This window comes from Astyanax mexicanus, chromosome 1, assembly GCF_023375975.1.
Source record: "Astyanax mexicanus isolate ESR-SI-001 chromosome 1, AstMex3_surface, whole genome shotgun sequence".
NCBI lineage: Eukaryota > Metazoa > Chordata > Actinopteri > Characiformes > Acestrorhamphidae > Astyanax > Astyanax mexicanus.
The window spans coordinates 16,064,261-16,086,105 of NC_064408.1; the positions used below are offsets into that span (position 1 = coordinate 16,064,261).

A 21,845-nucleotide genomic window follows, 5' to 3' on the forward strand; every position below is an offset into this window, starting at 1 on the left:
TATCTCTATTTCAAGTAATACTGTACACACTGTGTACACCCAGTGTAATCTAGACTTTCCTGGACCACTACATCTACATCTCATCTGTATTTAGGATTTCGGCAAACTCCGCCCACCTGCGCAGCACTTGAGACTTTACAGGCCAATCCCGGCGCGGGAGGGGCGTGGCCTGAGGCAGCCTGTTGGCTGTACTCGTGTTCGGGGAAGGGGGCGTGGCGGGGAAGTCGCGGGACCGTTGGCGTTCCCCGGCACGAGCGAGGAGGGGGAGTGAACATCATCCAAAATAAAAAACCGCGCGGTGCGCTCTGAGCGGGGCGCGCGCGCACGTTCGAGCGGAATCACGAGCGTATAAATAGCGGCGCGGGACACGCTGGAGCTATCAACGCCGGGATAGAGGCAGGGGAGCTGCAGCTTTGCGGGTCTTTACTGCTGATGGACACAACGGTAGAAGTGTAGAACTGTGTCCTTTGGGTTACTGAAGGCAAATAAACTGAGATTAAAAAAAGAAAAAAATCACTGAAAACTATTATTTGTCAGAAAAAGTTTTGTACGTTTTTTTATCAATCTTTCTACCATGGCTCCTCAAGTTCATTCAGTCCTGGCCGTCCTCCTGGTGGTCCTGCTGGTAAAATCTGTGAGGTGTGATCTGGAAGAGTCAGAGGAGACGGTACCGGTTCGGTTGAGCCCCGGTAGACTCGGCGGTGTTGGTGGTAGGCAGGTGTTCAGACTCTCCGCGTACGGCCAGGTATTCACGCTCGACCTGAAGCCGGACAGCAGCTTCGTATCCCCGGCTTTACGCATCCAGCGCATCAGCGCTAAGCAACTCTCCGAGCCCCAAGCGCGCGCAGGAGAGGAGCTGAAGCGTTGCTTCTACTCGGGCACGGTGAACCGAGACCCGGACTCCGTGGTCTCCCTCAGCCTGTGCAGCGGCATCCGAGGAACCTTCATCTCCAGAGGGGACGAGTACTTCATCCAGCCCGCCGAGACCGGGAACAGAGGGTCCTCCTCTCAGCCTCACCTGCTCAGAAGAAGAGTGCTCCCCTCCACCAGCAAGAGCGAACTTCACCAGCGGCCAGGTGATGAGCAGCAGGCGAGGGATGACCGGAAACAGCGGGACAAACGATTCGTCTCATCCCCGAGATACATCGAGACGCTGGTGGTGGCGGACTACTCCATGACTCAATTCTATGGAGAGGAGATTAAGGTAAAAAAAAAAAAACACCTACTGTATAGCTAACAGTGCTTAAAGAGAAGGTTAAATAAACCTTTACACCAAAGACCATATTCCCAAACAAGGATTAAGCCTAGTCCTGGACTAAATGTCAATTCAATGATGTCAATGATGTGTGGTCCAAGACTAGGCTTAATTCTTGTCTAGGTAACTGTCTATAAAAACAATTAAACCTCTTGTTTGGATTACGCAGCAATGTGGATTGACATTCTACATTATATTTCCTTTCAATAGGAAATCTCAATTCAAAATGCTGTTTAGTCCCAGACTAGTCTTAAATTCTGTTTAGGAAACTTGCTATTAAAAGAGTTGAGTCTAGTCATGGACTGTACAGAAGTGTGGATGGAGATTCTCCCTTAAAAGAGACATGGTGTTGGGTTCAATGGGAAATCTCAATTTAAAATGCTGTTTAGTCCAAGACTAGGCTTAATTCTTGTCTAGGTAACTGCCCATTAAAAAAGTTAAACCTCGTCTTTGGACTATGCAGCATGCTGGATAGACATTTTTCATGAAAATAGACATGGGGTTGGTTCCCTGGACTATATTTAAATTTAAAACCCTGTTTAGTCCAAGACTAGGCTTAATCATTGTCTAAGAAACTGACTATAAAAGGGGTTAAGCCTAGTCATTAACTATGGAGCACTGTGGGTGGAGATTCTCTATTGAAAAAGACATGGGGTTGGTTCCCTGGACTATATTTAAATGTAATGCTGTTTGGTCCAAGACTAAGCTTAATCTTTTTCTAGGAAAGTGCCTAAAACTAGTCTTGGACTATACAGCACTTTGGGTTGGTTTCCTGGATTATACAGTAGTCCTTTCAATGGGAAATCTCAATTTAAAATCTACATTAGTCCAAGACTAGGCTTAATTCTTGTCTAGGAAACTGCCCATAAAAAGGTTTAAGACAAGTCTTGGACAATACAGCCCTGTGGATGAAAATTGTCCAACACAGGTTTGGTTTCCTGGACTATATTTAAAATTAAAATGGTGTTTAGTCCCAGACTAGGCTTAATCTCTGCCCAGAAAACAGACTCTAAAATAGCTTTAAATAGCTAAATAAATAACTTAAGTTGAAGTTAAGCAATAAGTGTGGCTAGGTGTGGCTAAACTAGGATTAATCCATGTCTAGGAACTTTCCATAAGAAGGGTTGGTTTTCAGGACAGGGATTAAGCCTAGACTTGGACTGCACAGCTTTTTAAATAGATATTATCCACTGTAAAATACATGTAGCCTAGGAGTATGCTTAATCCCTGTCTGTGGAAAGCAAACCTATGGTTTGGATTTCCTGGCAGGGGTTAATTCCAGTCCTGGACAAAGTGTTCCAGTGTTCCAAGTGTTTCAGTAGAGAATCTCAGTTCAAAAAGCTGCGTAGTCCAAGACTAAGCTTAATCTCTGCCCAGACATTTTACTCTAAAACTCTTAGCTAAAAACTGTCCAACAAGTCAATTTCAATACACATTATTTACAGCAGGATTTTTTAATGTTATCCTCAAGGAGCAACGGCTACAGGTTTTCCTTCCAGCCAAGCTGAAGCATATTAAACACTGAGCATCTGATTAAACAAGTGGAATCAGGTGTGCTGCAGATTGTTTTAGAATGGAAATTGGCAGCTACAGCCTTTGTGAAGAAGATTGTACACCCTTGATTTATTGCATTCTGTCCTTGACTGACAGTCATTACAGGCAGGGTGCTTTGAATTGTACAGTTGTGGGCATCATTGGTAATTCATCTGTCGGTTTTAGCCAGATTGTTCTAATGATATCATTATTATAGTATATCAACGTAAATGACTTTTTTAAAGCTTTTGTGACATAGAATTTGGCCATATTGTTCAGCCAGATTCCAGTACATTACAAGTGCATTAAAGTAGTAGTTTGCTGAAAAATACTTAAAACACACACCAATAGGTTAAAATGTAGTCAGTCTGCCAATCTATCTAATGTTCTCTTCTTTAGTTATTTGTGCACTGGATTTGTACAGTAGGCAAATGTACAGGAGCTAGCTAACAAATAGTGGCTTTTAATCATGGTTTTAAAAATTGTTTTCTTGACGCTGCTAGGCTAAAACTTTAGAGAAATCTAAAAATCTCTAAAATAGAAACTTTACTAGAGAAGGAAAAAAATGATTTTTAAAAATGTCAACTTTGCAATAGAAGTCATTTGGGAGCATTTTTATTGGTCCTTTCATCACAAAATATATTTTTTCTTGCATGAAACAATGGTCTGTGACATCTATTCCATTCACTTTGCAGTTCTAGGTACACCTGAGGCTAATCATTTACATTTGGGGTTAGGTGGAAACTTCTCAGGAAGCTCAGAAAAGTCTGTTTGTTTAAAACAAAAGCAGACTAGTACTACCAGCTCTGTATTTTGTGGTCCGTCTGCGTCTATAGTCGGCTACAAAACATGTGGGTTATGTTTGGTCCTAATTCTGTTCTCACTCCCTTATCTCATAAATGTGTCAGTCACTCAGCGTCATGCACGGTAGTGATTTTCCGTCTTCCTGCTTTCCACGAATTCACGTGAGCGTGAGGTGAACGTGGACTGGTGCGCAATCCCATAATCCCACATAGCGGTCCACCAGCATTCCTCGGTCGAGTCTCTGGTTTGGCGAAGAATAACACATATGGCAGACACTTTACCTCTTTCGAAGGAAAATAAGTGTCTCTTGCTGTGGATGTAAACATTAAATCTGTTTCCTGTACGTACGTGCCCTCCTGCACTCGGCCCAATTTGCAGAAGAAAGTTGATGGATTCCCACATGGTGCTGAAACACTTCACAAACTTCACAATGCAGAGGCGGCTGATTTGAGAAGGGATATATGGTTTATAACGTACGTAAATGTCTGCTTACTAAGCGCACAAACTGTCTTTATTGCCTTTCTCCAAATGAATGAAACCACACAGTCAAGCCTTCTAGGCTAGTCGGGGACCTTTAGTGGCCGCAAATATTTACAGCCCTCCATGTTTTGTTGATCGTGCTTACCCACTGGCATGTCCCTCCATAAACAGAGGATGTAGAGAGCTCTTTAAGACTATCCTGTTGATACTTTTCAATGGTGTATAATTAACTGAAGGTGACAGCTGCCAGACCTGATTGAACCCTTCTTTTCTCACCTCCCTCTATCTTATTTCTTTTTTTCTTTCTGTTTTTTTTTTTAATCGAATAGGGAACATATGTGCTTTTAGAACGCTGACTGGAATTTCAGGAGAGAAGGATGATTCAGGAAACTGTACGTGTCATATGATATTTCCATTATAGTAGCTGTTTTTCTTCCTGCCAAAATCGCAGCAGTTCTTTTAAACACTTCAGAGTTCAGACCATGAAAGAATAACAGAGGTCAGAAAAATGGTAACGGGGTTACCCCTTTTACTGTCTCCAGCACTCATATTAGCCTCAGACTAACCGTGAATATCACCCACTGGCCTCAGAACGTCTCAGGCTGTTGAAACACATGAAATATGAAATACAGTACGAACCGCACAGACCACCAGCCACTCAGAAGTGGTCTATGGCTGGCTTTCTCACTAAACTTGTGGTCTGAAGCCACTGCAAGCCTCCACGCCGACCTCTGTCATAATAACATATTGATATACTGTATTCTTAAAGGTGACGCTTTTAAAATGTACACTTTCTCAGTCGCGAAGTGGTGTGTGTTGGTGCATCAAGGGAATGGGCGAAACAGACAGAAAAAGAGAAAAAGAGAGAAAGAAAGAGAGTGAGTGAGAGAAAGATGGATGAAATAAAACTGCTGGCATGAGGGGCTCGAATTTGACTTAGCACCATCTGGAAGCGAGAGGAGGCCAAGAGGAGTTTGTTTTTGAGCTCCTTCCACCCATTTTATTGACGGAAAGAAAAACACAAATGTTTAAATATTTGAGTCCCAGAGGCTTATAGATTTGGGTCGTCCCGCACCCCCCCCCCTCCGCCGCTGTGTTTTGTGGAGGAGTGGTCAGTCCTCAGGGTTGATGATGAGGGAAGTCACGTTCTTCGTGCAAACAGCATTTTTGTGTCGCATCTGCATGTGCAAAAATGTTCTGGCGCGAATTTCACCAAGAGGAATTCCAAAAGTGTGAAATATTAAAGCAGCACACAGCACTGATACACTTAAGAGAACCTGTCCAAACACAGATCTAGAGACCAGCATTTCCATGTTACTGTAATCTAAAGATTGATTAAGAGTCCCTAATGCGTTGTTGTTTCAGTTTTTGTAGGGTGAAGGAAACTCTCTGTTGGGTGAGATTTAGAGGCGTCCTTTAGCCTTTAGCTTGGATGTTGTCCTAGATGTCGTTTTTTAAGCAAAATGCAGTGTCCAGTCCAAAGAAACTCACATTCTCAGCTGTGCTTAAGACTTAGGATTGCATTTTGTCAATTTTTGGTTTGTGGTTAGATTCAAATCATCTTCTTTTATAGCAAATTTACCCATTCATTAACTCCCGCTATTTCGACACAAGCAAATGCCTCCTCCATACATGTGAAGCCAAACACTGCCAATGCCACATTACTGTGCAGAATAAAGCACCAGATCCCTAGGTCTAAAACAACAGCTAACAGATGCCTGCGCTTTATGATGAGAGAAGAGAGAGAGTGCCATCATCTACTGAGCCAGAAAGAGCATGACCAATTGTTGTCTCTCTCAGACTCCGGCTGCTGATGGCGAAGAAACATGAAACTCACACCTTCCGTAGAATAAATTTGTAAAAAAAAGTTCTAAATAACATAAGTATAGCTAATTTCTCTCTTTCTCTCTCTCTCTTTTCCGTCTCTCTTTCTGCAGCACTACCTCCTGACCCTGATGGGAATGGCAGCTCAACTGTATGCCCATCCCAGCCTGAAGAATGCAGTCAGCGTTGTGGTGGTGAAGATGTTGGTAGTTGAGGACGAGGACTTGGGCCCCGAGTTGTCCAGCAATGGAGGCGTGGCCCTACGCAACTTCTGCGCCTGGCAGCAACTCTTCAACCCCTCAAGCCAGCGCCATCCTGAGCATTATGATACTGCCATCTTGTTTACCAGAGAGGTGAGCCAAAAAAATAAGTCATAGAACAGAATCATAGACCCATAAGTTCTTAAATAGTGGGCTACAACTAATGATTATTTTGGTTAATTTAGTCTATTTCTGCCATGCATCACTTCATTTAAATTATAGACATTATTTTAATGGTCTACAAAAATGGCAAGAAGATGATCAAATGTGGAAAGTACTGATATGTAGTGAGTAAATGTGAGTGAGTGTAATCTGTTGTGTTTGGGCACTTTTGGAGACACAGACCAGATTGAGGGTAAACTGTACTGTGTGAGTGAGCTCATTATTACCCCTCTCCCATTGCATTTTTGTCCCCAGCACTTTGAGTAGTGTATTATCAATACCAATCAATCGTTGCAGTCCTACTTTAGGATTAAACACTTAAATCAATAACCATTTTCAGGACAGAATGTTCTCTAATAAGAAGGCATGTAGGAGACTCCCCACATTGCATTTGTTAGCAGTTTGTGATGTGTGATGTTATGTTAGTGCTAATTCCTTAATAGTTGACTTATTATTCCGTAGGTAATAATGATGCTATCGTTGCAGTGGAGCTCCAGTTTCCTCTGCTGGTCTTGGCTCAGGCTTAGTTTTGGACTTGTGGAAGGTCTGGTAATGTGAGGAGTGGAACACCTAATCCCATATTCACCATTAAGATCAAAAGTATCTGGGTCGTTTGATTAATTAAGCAGTCGGGACAATCGTTGAAGGCAAGTCTCCCCAACAATTCTCCACACAAAACCACAACAACACATTTATTAGAGTGGAGCGGACAGATACGATCATCTCAATCATTTGATAAAATAGGCTTGCCTGTTTGCGTGGCGCCTGAGATGTTTCAAAACGGGAAATGATTTGGCAGAATCGTGACCGCACGGCTCTTCAGGGAACCCCTTGTCCAGTCATGCAGACAGCGAGTGCGAGTCCACACTGCTGCCAAGTACATAAGGTTAGGGCAGTACACGAGCACAACTTGCATCCCAAGCTGAGTTTTGGCAAGCCGTTCCCGTGGTCTCTTGGTGGTCTCAGCTGCTTTGGGGCCGGATGGAGACGCAGGTGGTTTTGTTTAGCGGAGGTCAGGGCGTCTCTGCTTATCTCCGAGAGCCTTCATGAGACGCATCCTTTTCTCGGAGGGTCACTCGAGTCAGGGTCGACACATGCTCATCTCTGAAAGCCGTCTGAAAGGCCCTGGAAGTGTACCATGTGTTCCGGCCATCACACGGTTAAATTCCCTCCCTTTCTCTTTCTAGCACACAGTCTGCCATGTATTTGCTTCGTTTTACGATGGAAACACTGACAAATATGTTTTGCTGGCAAGAGTCTACTTAGGGGAAAAAAGGTCTGTCTGGAACTAATGGAGCGATGTCTGGATATCAGTGTCTGAAATTTGTCCCCCCTCTCCTCTTCGGTCTAACCCTTTCCTTCCCTTGCCTGTCCTCCTCTCAATCTGGCCACTATCCTCCATAACTTTCTCTTTATTTTGCACCTCCAGGATATTTGTGGTCACCAGCATTGTGATACCCTTGGCGTAGCGGACGTAGGCACAATGTGTGACCCCAAAAGAAGCTGTTCAGTCATTGAGGACAACGGCCTCCAAGCAGCCTTCACCGTGTCACATGAGCTTGGTATGGGTAACATATATACAGATACTACACACTCTCTCTCTCTTTCTGACACACAAACACACACTCACATACATACACACGCTTGAATGCCACCAGACTCCACTTCATGTCTCTGGCTGACATCTCACCCCCACTGAGTGTCTGGACCAGAGTGGATGCCCCAAATTTAGACCCAGTCATTCATTAATGTGTGTTGAACCTTCTCAGCTTCGCTTGAACAGTTTCCATGGCCATAGTTGTACCATTACGGAACGGCCGAACTGTAATGACTTAAGGGAATATTTATGCTCCATTAGATCATCTTAATTGCAAAGCGTTTAGCATCAAGGAATTGAGTTTCTTGTTGTTTGTGCCAAAGGAAAGTTTGTCTCATATGTATATTTATAATTAATTATTTATATTTAGAAGTGTTAAACAAAGCTGAATATGTTTTATGCTTTAGATTCTTCTAAGTATCACATTCAGCTTTGAGGACAGATCTGCACACTCTTGGTATTTTAATCTCATTTTCTTCATGAGGGAGAGTCACCTGGAATAGTTTTGTCAGCGTCTTAAAGGAAGGAGTTCCTGGAGGTGCTGAACAATAGTTGCTGCTTTTCCTTCAAGCTGTGAAGCTCCAGCTCATCCTAAATCACCTCAAATCACCATCTCACTTCATCAGGTTTAGATCAGGGGTTTAGGTCAGGTGGAGGACAAACACTTGTTTACTACGTAATTCCATATGTGTTCCTTAATTATTTTAATGTCTTTAATAAAACTTTTGACTGGTACTATGCATTTAAGGACAGCAGCAAACATAATTCTACATTAAATCTACCTTTTTGTTTTATACACTAATATTTCATGCTATTAGCTCCAGCTGAGCTACATTCATATTTGCAGTTTCTGCAGAAATGTCACTCTCTAACTGCAGTCCTGTATCTGTTTATCTGCATACTTTATTATTAATCCTCCTCTCACCCTGTTCTTCAATGGGCAGGACCCCATAGGATAGACCACCATGGAGCAGGGATTGTTGGGGTAATGGGTCATTCTGAATACTGCAGTGTATAGTACCAAGTGGTGGTGTATGAGGTGTTAGCGTGTGTTGTGCTGGTGCAAGTGGATTAGACACAGCAGTGCTGCTGGAGTTTTTAAACATATCAGTGTCACTGCTGAACTGAGAACAGTACACCAATTACAAATATCACCAATATGACCAAAACAAACTGTGCAGCAACAGATTCAGATCTTCTGTCTCTTTTTGACTTTACTTTATCTACAAGGTGGAGCAGCTATTGTAGGTAGGGTTGTCTAAAAGAGTGGAGGAATGTGAGTGTTTGACACAAATTCCAGCAGCACTGCTGCTGTATCTGATCCACTTATACTACCAACACAACACACACTAACACCCCAAACACCACCACCATGAACAAATGAATGAATGAATGAATGAATAACCTACCACCCAAATAATACCTGCTCTGTGGTGGACCAGTGTGTGGTGGACTACACGTGCACCACAGTTTGTAATTATGGAGCGCCAAAGTGTTTCTATATTTGATCAGTATGTAGTACTGTATACTGAAGTATGTAAAATAGAAACATACTTCTGCACAACTGTCAACTAACCTTGGCATCACATGGCGCCATTGTCACCCTGACACTGACTCCCTCTCTCTCCTCCCAGGCCACGTTCTCAGCATGCCGCACGATGATTCCAGGAACTGTGAGAAATTCTTTGGGCATATCGATGGACACCACATGATGGCTCCCTTCTTTGTCCATCTCAACAAGACTCTTCCCTGGTCGCCGTGCAGCGCCCTTTACGTCACGGAATTCTTCGACAATGGGCATGGTATGGCCTTATTACCTCTGTATGTCACAGCGTTCATCCATGTTTGTCTGTACGAGGCGCTCTAGAGAGTTCAACAGCCGGTGTGTAGTATAAGCACACTGAGAAAAATAAGCAAATTATCTTAAATGTCAACAGCTGGATTTTTCTCTGTTAACACATGGCTTTGAGTTTTCGTTTGGTTTTGGCTCGAAAGCAGATCTTATTCCCCCAAGAACCAAACCAAAAAGTAATATTATTCAATAACATTTTTGAGACAGTTGTCCTAAATCATCAAGCTGTCGTTATATAGTTAATGGAAATGTGCCACGGGAGAGGGACTATGTAATTTTTAACTTAAAGTGCGGTGAAAAATCTGCCCGTAATATGGCCGCCTCAGTTTCACAAGTTTATTTTCTTTCACTCTATCATACTTTTTTTTTTACAATACACTTCTGCCTCTACTCGCTCCCTAACCACTAATAACAGACCTGCAAAACCACACTGTATAATTTTGCTGAGAATGTCAAAACTGACAGCCTATGTAAAGCATGCACTCTCTTTAGACCTCTTTCGCACTCTTTCCCTCTCTCTCTTGGGTGGTAAGCTGCCTTAGCTTGGGTGTAATATACTCAGGTGAACAGAACACCACACAAGGCGTTTCTGAGGTTGCTGCAGGAGTCTGTCCAAGGTTTCCTACGATCGCTCACTCTACTGTCTGTCGGCGAGACACCTCAGACCTCGCTCGAGCATTTCCAAAAAGCCCGGAAAAAAAAGAGAGCATTGACACTGCAAAAATATCACCCTTGAAAAATAGCAGACATATTTTCACCAGCCGTTGATTTATCTTGGTCAATATTTCAGTCTACGCTCTCCTGCTCCCGCTCTTCCTCTGAGTCATCCTCAGTGACTAACACATTCCAGCTTTAACAACTGTTTTCCCTCACTCATACGCTGCGCCTTGCCAAGCACATGCTGTCTGTTGCCGCAAGTAGACATGAGCGCTGATATGGCTGCGAGGCTCAGTTATTTTCCGCTGCTTCAAACTCGTAAAACGGTTTTAAGTATGCAAACTGTAAAAGGATTGCCTCACGTTGCTGAAAGCGCTCCAAATTCCCCAATTACTGACGCGGCCCTCAACCTAGGCGGATTTAAACGTCGAAATTTTTTGCACCTTTTCGTCTTTCAAACAATACAGTGGAAATAAGAGACATCCCCTCCTCAGGATCTAGACAACTAGTCGTTTTGTGCGTTATTGATTCAGGTCCCCGAGCTGGACTGAATTTGACTGCAGTTCAGTATAATAGGTTGCATAATGGAAATCTCCAGATGGGAGACTATTCTGACTTACGCACACGAGGGTGAAGGGAGGGGGGTAAATGTTTTTGGCCAGTGAAAATCTCTCAGCAATGAAAATAGTTCCCTCCAGCTACAAGTGTGCACACCTGTTTACTCCAAATAAGAGGCGGCTTCAGCAGCAAACTCAAACGTCAGCAGCATCAACATCTGTCAGGAACAGTCGGCGGACGGAAGAGAGACATTCACTCCACCTAACTGTAATTAATGGTGGCTCTCTCTAAATTACACTTAGTACAGTACAGTATGTTAAACAATAGTTAAACAACAAACATTACTAAAGCAATACTGAAGCGTATCCGCTCTTTATCTCTATTAGTTTTGCGTTTGTCAACATCTGATTTATACCAAAATACACAAATGTAAATTAAAAAAAAATTTGGTACCTCAGTGTAGGACTCTGAAAATTTGTTTTATTTTATTCCAAATTCTGCTTTTGGGAATGTCCACACTTGTATTTACAGTGAGGTGCTATCTTGTGAGTGAGGTTAAACACAATTTGAGCGAGGGCCGATTCCAAAGTTCCAAAGTGCAGAAATGAAACATTACTAGATCCAGAGTGTCAAATGTTTACAGGGAATATACCAATATGTGAAGTCATTACCACCCACAGTGGACAGCGCCGTGGATGGAAATGATTGTGACCGGCGGCAACTGGCATGACCTGTGCGAACAAGAAATGACATCCACATTCAATATGCCACAATTATTATCTTTAGGATAATAATTCTGTCCCATAACATGGGGCACATGAATGAATGAAGTTCAACGTATATAGCGCGTTTCTAGAAACTCAAGTATGCTTTACAATTTAATCGTTTTACACGCGACCATTCATACTTATCACTCATACACACACCCTTGAGAAGCGACAGCCAATAGTGCACAGCATACTCTCAACCAGAAATGACTGCATACTGTCATACGCACATTTACACACACAAAAACTTACATACATACCACACACATACTCACCAGATACATTTTAGAGTACTCAATTTTTCCGTTCAATTCAGTATCCAATGTACCTGATCTCCATATTTTTGGACTGTGGGAGGAAACCAGTGTCCCCGGAGGAAACCCACGCAGACACAAGAGAACAAGGAAACTCCACCCAGATAGGGAATTGAACCCAAGACTAGGGTGACCAAACGTCCGTATTTCGCGTCCCGGGTTTTTTTCAAAAAGTGAGGAAATGTCCTGGTTTTTAAATTATCTTCATTGGACTGGAGAGCAGTAGACAGCGTGACTGTCAGCGTGGACCCCCCCTCCCCCCCTTCCAGTGCAGTCTCACAGTAAGAGCACACACACAACGCTCCCCCAACCCCCCCCCACCAGGTGTCCTGGTTTACCCAAATAAAAATATGGCCACCCTACCCAAGACCCCAGTGCTGGGATGCTAACCACTAAGCCACCATGCCACCAGTAACTATGAATGTAGCTATTAGAGCTATGTACTGAACTGTGTTGTATGTGGATACTGTACTTTATTGGGTTTTAACCTAAACATCATGTCTTCCACCCTAAGGTGACTGTTTGCTGGATGCTCCTGACCAGGCCATCCCCTTACAGGCCGAGCCCCCGGGTCACAAGTACAGCCTGGACCGGCAGTGCCAGCAGGCATTCGGCGAAGAGTACGCTCGCTGCCCCAACGCCCCAGACGACCAGGCCTGCGTCCAGCTGTGGTGCCGCGAGGGAGGCAAGCTGCAGTGCACCACCCGAAATGGAAGCCTTCCCTGGGCTGACGGCACACCCTGTGGGGAAGACAAGACTTGCAATGGAGGCACGTGTATGTTCACTGCGCTGGATGAGGCAGGGCAGGACGAGGTATGTGCACAAGGCCAACGTGACTGCATGTTTGTGCGTCACCACACTTTGATTTATTGGAATGCTTTAGCTGTCAGGATGTAAACATGCTGGGCAAGAACAAAAATGCCAGTAAATGTCTCGCTGCAGATTTACGGCCAATGTGGCGTATTCTTTCAAAACTGTATTTCTGTTGCTTCATGTTTCCCGGTCATGTTGGTCTGTTCTGGAAGAGCATCTGTCGCTGGCAACATTTCCTTTCTCTCTCTGTCAAAAGCTTTTAGTTTGACCTGTCATAATAATTACAATATCAACTTATCCTACAATAGGCAATAGCTCAATATAATAAAAGTCTATTGCATATACTTTAGAATTTATTTATATAATAATAGCTTATATAATAGTTAGCTTGTCTTGCAAAAAACAAATGCATTAATAACAGCACCTCGATACCCATAAAGCACCCTTGCCAGCTAACAAAGAATGCCATTAGAATGTTTAGCAACATTTTAAAAAGATTTCAGGAAGGTTAGCCTCTAACATTACAGAAATAATGGTCCAGGAATGCTCTGAAAATAATGGTTTGCCTTACAAAGTTAGATAAAAAATAACACTATTGAAACGTAAACTTACATTCCCAAAATCACGCAAAAAAAAAATAAAAACTGACACATATGTTTAAAATAAAAAATAGGTTAAAGAAAATCAGTCTAAGAACATCCAGAAGACCTTACAGGCTGCACATTCTAAGAACATTAACTGTAAAGTTCAGAAAATGTTCTACTAAATGGGCTTGTCACTCAGGGATTTTTTTTACCCCAGCATTAAAAAATATGCTAACAAGCACTAAGTCAAATGAGGGCTAGATGTCCTCTCCAGAAAACCGTTTATTTAGGTGAGTAAAGCGCTTCCGTTTATTTACAGTAAGCTTAGATCTCCAGATTTACACTAAGGCTTGGTGCAGCAGCATTTGCATTAGCAGCTAACCACTAGCGCTAGCCGTATGTAGTGGCCCAACAGTGCTACACTGATATGGTAAGCCAGGGCAATATTATCTAGTGGTTCATCCCAACACGGTTAACACGCAGGCTACAGTCCAATATTACTCACCTCTGAACAGCAAAAGAACTAGCTCTTAGTGCGGATAGCAGCTAATGTTCCAGCAGTGCTAGCAGGGGAAAGCGGCAGGTTACAGGCCGTATACTCACCTCTGAAAGATGAAAGAGTTTGTGCATAGTGTGGTTAGTGGCCAATGCTAACACTGCTCCAGTCTCAGTGCTGGAGAACTAAACTGAAACTCCTGTATAACTCTGTACTTTAGCAGAGTGGCTTTACTGCTTCTTAATAGCTGACTGGTAAAATTTATAAGACGCACTGAAGATTTTGGGGAAAATTAAAGGATTTGAAGTACGCCTAATAGAGCAAAAAATATGGTAAATGTTTATTGCACTTTAAAGTTTCTTTGTCCACTCGAGATCGCCTGTGTTTGTTCAGTTGGACACATTGTTCTCGGCACATTGTTCCAGTGGCCCAGGATGAGCTGCTTCACTGTCAGACAGTCGCTTTTTTTTCCCCACCTTTAGAAACCCAACCAGCTCCTCCTCCTAGACCCTGACTGGGCCCCCCTCCCTGAGGTGCTTAAAATAATCAATCTGCTTCAAATCCCTCTCTTAAATGCCAGACTGGCTGCTTCTCTTGAATGCAGCAGGCGAGAGGGAGGGAGAGGTTAGAGAAGGAGCAACAGTGAGAGAGTGAAAGAGAGAGAGAGAGTGTTCATTTGCAAAGAGTCTTTAAAAAGTGCAATTATTTTTGGATCTTCCATTTGAGAAGTAGTCACATTGTATTCAGTAAAGCCTCCTAAATAGGCAAGATTATATTTGGGGCCGGCCTGTTAGAAACGTAAACCCGCAATGCCAGACAGCCTGGCTGTGAGCTGGAATCTCACAGCCAACACATAAAAGAAGGAATAAATGAAATGTGGTATTTCTGCGCATGCCACGAGCTCCATGCATACAGAGCAGCCGATGCCTGTGTGGCCTTTGCATTTCTGTTTGGAGCAGAGGTCAGCCAGAAACTGCTGGCATTGATCAGCTGTGGAAAAATAAATAAACAAACAAAGATCAGTGCAGACAAAGAGTTATAATTACAGTATATCTAGTTTAAATGATCACTCACCACTCTTTCACAAATCCAGCCCCATGAATCCTGGCATTGTCATCTTGGAATATGTTCGTGCCATCAGGGAAGAAAAAATCCATTGATGGAATAACCTGATCTGTATTCAGTATATTCAGGTAGTCAGCTGAACAACTGCAGCATCAACCCCACACCATTTACTTTTTGGCAAATTTATTTTGGGACAGGCAGTGTATCTTATTATTTTTAAAAACATACACAGGGATGAAAACTCTTGCATGAGCATGCTAGCTCTGTATGGCTATATGGTGCAATAGTACCTCATAAAAAGAAACATCAAAACACTTAGAAAAAGAAAAAAACATAAACATACTTTACTTCATTCGTCCTGAAGTACACACTATTCTCCATGTAGTGCACAAAGCAAGTTGAATTGAACTCCATGTCAAAATCTGAAATCTTGTGCTCTATCTACCTGTGGTTTATGGCAATTTAATGTAGTTCATAAAATAGGGAGTAAAAAGGTATTTGAGATTCGACCAGAATCTGTTTGTCCTAAAGTTTTACCTATGTACATGAAAGTTTTGAAAACAGAGTTTTCAAAAAATGCTTCTTGAATAATGAAACAATCAAAAATAATCTTTTCATTTGAATTTGAGGCCAAAACTGACAGAAATCTCAGTTTTTAAACACGTGTGGATGGGGTTAAGCCCAAAGAATATCAAGTTGCATGAATATGACCATTCCTTTAAACCTTATATGTATTACTGTAAATACTTTGTCCAGTCTTTTTGGCAACCTTACACTTAGTAGCCATTTCTACAGTAACAATGTATTTATGTATCTGTCAATCCTTGCTTGTGTTCCAGGTTCCTGTCGATGGTGGATGGGGCTCCTGGGGCCCCTGGGGCCCATGCTCTCGGAGCTGCGGCGGTGGGGTTGAGTTCTCCCGCCGTGAGTGCACAGACCCAGTGCCACAGAACGGAGGATCCTACTGCGTCGGCCAGAGGGTCAAATACCAGTCCTGCAACATCCAGACCTGCCCAGGAGACCATGGTAACAGTTTATATTTATACTTTGGGAGGCACAGGTCACATTATTGGGGAGGCCAGAATGCAGAGGTGTGGTTTTAGGTCAAAGTTTGCATTGTTTTCCCAGTTCTAGGAACATGAATGCACTTGGCCAGTTTCCCATCATTACTTGTGTTGGTTGTTAATCTGCCGTGATTCATTAGTGAACCTGTTCATTTTCTCCTGCAGGTAAGAGCTTCAGAGAGGAGCAATGTGAGAAATATAACAGTGACCGTTATTTGGATATGAACGGGAACATAAAACAGTGGATCCCGAAGTATGCTGGAGTTTCGCCCAGAGACCGGTGCAAACTCTTCTGCAGAGCCAAGCACAGCAACGAATTCAAAGTGTTCGAAGCCAAGGTGCTCATCCATTGCATGTCTTTCTCAGTGAGGTTTTCTCTACTGATGATATGTGAAATACACTGTCCACTCACTGTTTCCTCTCTGTATCTGCCACAAGCTTAAGCCCAACATCTGAATGCCTCATCACATCACTCTCACTCTCTCACAGCCCTGATGATATCATTGCCCTGCCACTAAACTCTTGAGCATGAAATAGTTCCTCTGTAGTAAAAGGAGAAATTCGAGCCTCCTTAACCCTGCAGTCTGACTTTTGCCTTAAGCTCCTCAGTGCACTTTTCTGAAATTGATATTCCTTACTCTGTCTAAACGTAGCCGGCCCTGCGTCATAGCTCTAATGGTTTTGCCCCATTTCTCTTTTTATGTGGTTAAACTGTACAGCTGCTTCACTTTGTAAAGCAATTTAGAACCTTCTGGCCTATGTCACATTATATAATGGTCTTTTGTGTCAATATTAATATGTTTTTTTTGGTTTTGAACAGGTGGTGGATGGTACAACCTGTGGTCCAGATACCACATCTATCTGCGTTCAGGGTCAGTGCATTAAGGCTGGCTGCGACCAGGTTATAGGGTCAAACATGAGGCTGGATAAGTGTGGTGTCTGTGGAGGAGACGGGACAAGTTGCAGAAAAATCAGTGGCTCTCTCAACAAAGCTACGTAAGTGAGAAGAATGCTCTCAAAACTCATAGGGTTTAGGGTCCTATCAAATTAATTTATTTTTCTTCCCAAATTCTGTTTTACTTGATCTCAATTTTGCATTTTTTAGATATAGTTTCCACATTAGATTTTTTTGAGGAAAAATGTATTTGATTCTTTTTTGGATTATTAAACACAATAACATAGATAACAGCTAAATTGCACTGTGCAAAATAACTGCATCCATGTGTTGTTCACAAACACAGGGCAAGTGAGTCTAATTAGGAAATATCATGGTTCTAATTGGATATTTTTTTAAATCAAGTACCATTTTGAGATCACCAAAAAAGGGATAAAAAATTACTACTTTTTAGTTTTAGTGTTACTGCCTCATTTGTATTAGTGACCTTTATTTTAAAACTGTCTCCTTGGTTGATGCATTAGCTGAATCTTAATGTCGCATCTCTTGGGTCCTGACTTTTTTATGACTTTTTAATTAAAATGCTTTGTTCACATGACAGACAGCTGCACAGTCTGTATGTTTTCACTGCAGCTCTGAGTCAAGATTGAGGGAACTATTGCTTTAAAAAGTAACAGTGGTAGTAAAACTGTATTCCACACTGTTATGATTAAACTTAAGACAAAAGATTATCAGCATGTGTAGTCAATGGTGTTTTCTACTATATTTCTTTTTGTGCACTTCTAAAATCCTCTTTTTTTAATGCCTTAATTTAGGATTCCATCCACACATTCCACATTGCAGAAATCAGGGGGTCCAAGAAATCAAAGAAAGAATGTTCTTTTTTGATGTTTACTGAGTAGATGCTCAATGCTATTCTTATATTTCTACAGCTTTGGCTACAATGATGTTGTTACTATCCCTGCTGGTGCCACCAACATTGACATCAAGCAGCGCAGCCACCGTGGAATCAAACACGATGGCAATTACCTAGCGGTGAAGGCCGAAGATGGAAATTATATCCTGAATGGGAACTTCTCAGTGTCTACAGCTGAGCAGGACATTCCAGTGCGCGGCGCTGTCCTCCGCTACAGTGGCTCGTCCACCACAATGGAACGGCTCCTCAGCTTCCAGGAGCTCAAGCAGACCATTACCATCCAGGTACTTTCCACAGCTGGAGATGCCGCCCCACCCAGGATCAAATACACCTTCTTCCTGTCCAGGGAGGTGCCCTTCAGCAAACCTGGTGCAGACGGTAACACCTCCCCGCAAGTCATTACACCGTTTGGGGGAGCCGACTGGGTCCTGGGCGAGTGGTCTGAGTGTTCCAAGAGCTGTGGTGCTGGCTGGTCCAGGAGAAGCGTTGAGTGTCAGGACAGGGCTGGATCCCCATCCTACTTTTGCGACGCAGACTTGCGGCCAGCCGACATCCGGCCATGCGGGGACCTGCCCTGCCCCGTCTGGCAGATGGGGCCGTGGTCGGCTTGCTCGCGGACTTGTGGTCAAGGAGAACGCAGACGGAGTGTGCTCTGCATGGACTACACTGGCAAAGCTGTGGAACCAGAAAAGTGCAACCCTGAAAAGAGGCCAGAGGCTGTTTCAGGGGAGTGTTTTTACCAGGACTGCTAGAACTAAGTGCCTGCAAGAGTGTGCCTTGTGCTAGAGAGAGCAGGGGGAGGTGGTAGAAGAGTGTGATAATCCATAATATAGGCTAGGTAGAGGATGAGAGAGCTGTTAGGACCCAACAGCATCCTTCCTTTTTTTGAAAAGTAAAAGGCTGCATTCACACAGCAGATAGATAAAAGTGTTCCAAATACCAACTTTTTAGTCATGTTCAGACTTGTACCACTTTAATATGTGGTTTGTGCAAATGCAACTTAGTCCAAACAGCCAAATCAGAATCCATGTGATTTTACATCAACGACCATGAGAAAAAGGAAAAAAGGATGAGGGAGGGTTTCAATAGTGGAATAGCATGGTTCATAAATACAGTATTTGGCCTAGTTTCTTTGTCTATTAATATTAGAAGGTTTGTGAGATAATAGGTTAAACTGGAACAAATTCTTGCTCATAAGCCCATCTGTGAGGCACTTAAACGTCGGGCAAAAATGGCGGGAAATGAAGACTCTGGAATAGAGTTTTTTTGTTTTAAAATTATTTAGAAACTATTTCCGTGAAAAAAATGAAGAAAAAAACAAACTTGCTGTTGCAGTTTTTTCACATCTATGTCAGTTAAACAGCATGAATTGTTTAGACAAGTGTCAGAAGATACAAGTCACAGTTTAATATTGGATTTGGGACACTTTTAACTGCTGTGTGATCATAGCCAAAAGCTAAGCAAGAAAACGTTTTTTTAACATACAGCGTGGGTGCAGAAATCACTTGTAAAGCATAACCAGGGCATTTAGTATGAGGTTTTACTTTTGTATGAGATTTTACAATATCTGATAGATTGACTCTCATTGTTCATAATCTCAAATTTAGCTTTTACATCATCATCATCTAACCACTATTGAAGTTGATTTTTTTGTTTTCTCTTGCCCCATTGAGATCTACCTCAAACTATAACAATATTGTCATGCTTTTTAACCTTTTTAAACTTTATAGGAGAGGAGTCTTTACCACAAAGGAATATGACCTTTGCACAAACCTGCTGAAGCTCTGTTCAGATACAAATGGTGAAATACCTCCATATTGCAGTGCATCTTAACACCACATCACCACATCAGACAGATCAAAAGTTTATGAGCTACCTGAGACACTGACACAACTTCATAAGTTGGTCTGTCTCTTTATAAATATCTGCTTCCAAAAGCTTTTTCAGCACATAATCCTCATGCGTACTCTTATAGCCTGATTTATTTCACGCATTTAATTTATTTGCCTGTTTTTATATTATAGCAGTAAGTTAACTGTTTACTGTTAGCAGTTGTTATAATTTAATGCTGGTCAATATTACACTTGGAAAGCTTTCAGATTTCGCATATTTTAACACTGGAACATTTTTGAAGTGCAGCCACACAGATGTTTGTGTGTGTGTGTGTGTGTGTGTGTGTGTGTGTCTATGATATTACACACAGACCTCACATAGGCCAATGTGAGTTATTTGATAGGATACAGTGAGGGCATTTAACTTTTTTAGTATCAGCTTTAATCAGAAATGTGTCTGTTATAGTTATTATGACACATTTTAATTTATTATGAAGAAAGGCAGTGAATTTGCTCTATTTGGGACAATAAACGCTGCTTTTCACTACAGGCAAGCTAGCACAGTGCTTATGAAAACCAGTTATTAGGATGTGATCATGATCTAAAACAGGGCTTAACTAGGCCTTAACTACAGGCCTTAGCTAGGCCTTTTCCATCAACATCCACTGGTAGACGTTGCGTAAAAGGGATCACATAAACAAACAATACCAGGGATTGAAGGAATGAATTATCTATTGCTAATTATAAGCCTAGTAGTGCCTATTTAACTGCTTACTGGATATAACTACGTATCCAATGGATTGTTGCATTTTTACCCAAAAAAAGCTTTTTCTATGAATAACACAGAGATCCATGATTCTAGTTTCATTTAAGCTTTAGTGTTCAAACCTCTTTATATTGGAATGCCCTGGAATTAGGTTAAAAAGAAACTCTATAATACCTGAGATTTTGTTTTACACTACAATTCCATTTAGACTCTCTCCTAACTCTAGTTTAACTCAAAAGAGTAGAGCAGACAGGATCACATCCTTGTCCAGCAGAGGAGCACTGAAACATCTTTCAGTATCTGTTAATAAGAGTCATTTCCACTTTGTGAAATGAAGATAGAGTAAATTAGATGTACAGCAAAGCCAACAAGAGACAAGAAATTAAAATATGTTGTTGTTTGAAAGATTTGACCTATGCCCCTGAGCTCAAACTGAAATGTGTAAACAGCTGAAGACCCCAACGTAAAGATTTGCATTCCTTTTGAATGAAAACAGAAACGTTCTGAAATAATGGAGATCTGAAACTAAAGCATTCTATCCCTTCAGTGAAGGTCTGTACAATGCTATTGTTATAGCTTCCTTTTTAAGCTATTTATTTTTTTTCTACTTTGACACCTAATTGTGTTTTATTCCTTGTTGCTGCTGTCTGTCCTCCATAACTGTTATGAATTTAAATAGTTCATTAAAACTGTGTCTCGAATGAATACAGGCCCGTGTGCTGTTTATTATATTGGAAAAAAGTATGTAAAGACATATGGTTTATAAATGAGTAGACAAGTCGCTGGTTGAAATATGAATGGGAGTTCTCACAATGATCAGCATGATTTCTTGGCTGCTTCATCACTAAAGGCTGTTATAAAGTGAAGAATAATTACATCAGAGAAATGCAGTCAACGTTCTGAGCGATTTGAAGGACGCAACTGATGTATCCTTCAATTTCACTGGTGGTCCACAATTTACTGTGCATGTCCAATGCACAGGCAAAAAAGAAAATTTTGCAGGAAATTAAGACTCTGGAGTAGAGTTTGTTTAAAAATTATTTGTGCAAAAAGAGGCATACAATTTTTGCGACTTCAAAGCCTTGTTACAGATCCACAAAGATTGTTACAAACAGTATGTGTGTCCAGCAGGTTATTAATGAGGACTCAACAGACGATACATCCAAGTCAATTGCAGTCTAAGCTTTGAAATGCAGCTAGAGTGTATGACTGGTATAATGATACACAAATTCACAGATAGTAGTGCTTTTATTAATGTTAATGTGTGGTGTAGCCATCTTGGATTCTGAATCGAGGTTGGTGATGCTCTCTCGACTTTCCAAGCAGAAAATGTCCTTTCAGGCGTGAATTT

General features: G+C 41.9%; 1 protein-coding gene across 1 annotated transcript; it reads left to right on the forward strand.

Moving 5' to 3' along the window:
* The first annotated feature begins 288 nt into the window (after positions 1 to 288).
* adamts8a (ADAM metallopeptidase with thrombospondin type 1 motif, 8a) lies at positions 289 to 21,199 on the forward strand. Its single transcript, XM_007260489.4, has 9 exons — positions 289 to 1,204; positions 6,010 to 6,249; positions 7,748 to 7,880; positions 9,550 to 9,717; positions 12,578 to 12,876; positions 15,861 to 16,047; positions 16,251 to 16,423; positions 16,906 to 17,081; positions 17,913 to 21,199. The coding sequence occupies exons 1-9, from the start codon at positions 575 to 577 to the stop codon at positions 18,646 to 18,648; spliced, it is 2,742 nt and encodes a 913-aa protein (XP_007260551.3). The 5' UTR covers positions 289 to 574; the 3' UTR covers positions 18,649 to 21,199.
* Positions 21,200 to 21,845: the final 646 nt, after the last annotated feature.

Excerpts from the sequence above, each read along its gene's own strand:
- adamts8a (XM_007260489.4), top strand. The coding sequence starts at position 575 with ATGGCTCCTCAAGTTCATTCAGTCCTGGCCGTCCTCCTGGTGGTCCTG. Across the intron at positions 16,048-16,250 it reads GACCTGCCCAGGAGACCATG|GTAAGAGCTTCAGAGAGGAG; the intron begins GTAACAGTTTAT and ends TTTCTCCTGCAG. Across the intron at positions 17,082-17,912 it reads GGCTCTCTCAACAAAGCTAC|CTTTGGCTACAATGATGTTG; the intron begins GTAAGTGAGAAG and ends ATATTTCTACAG.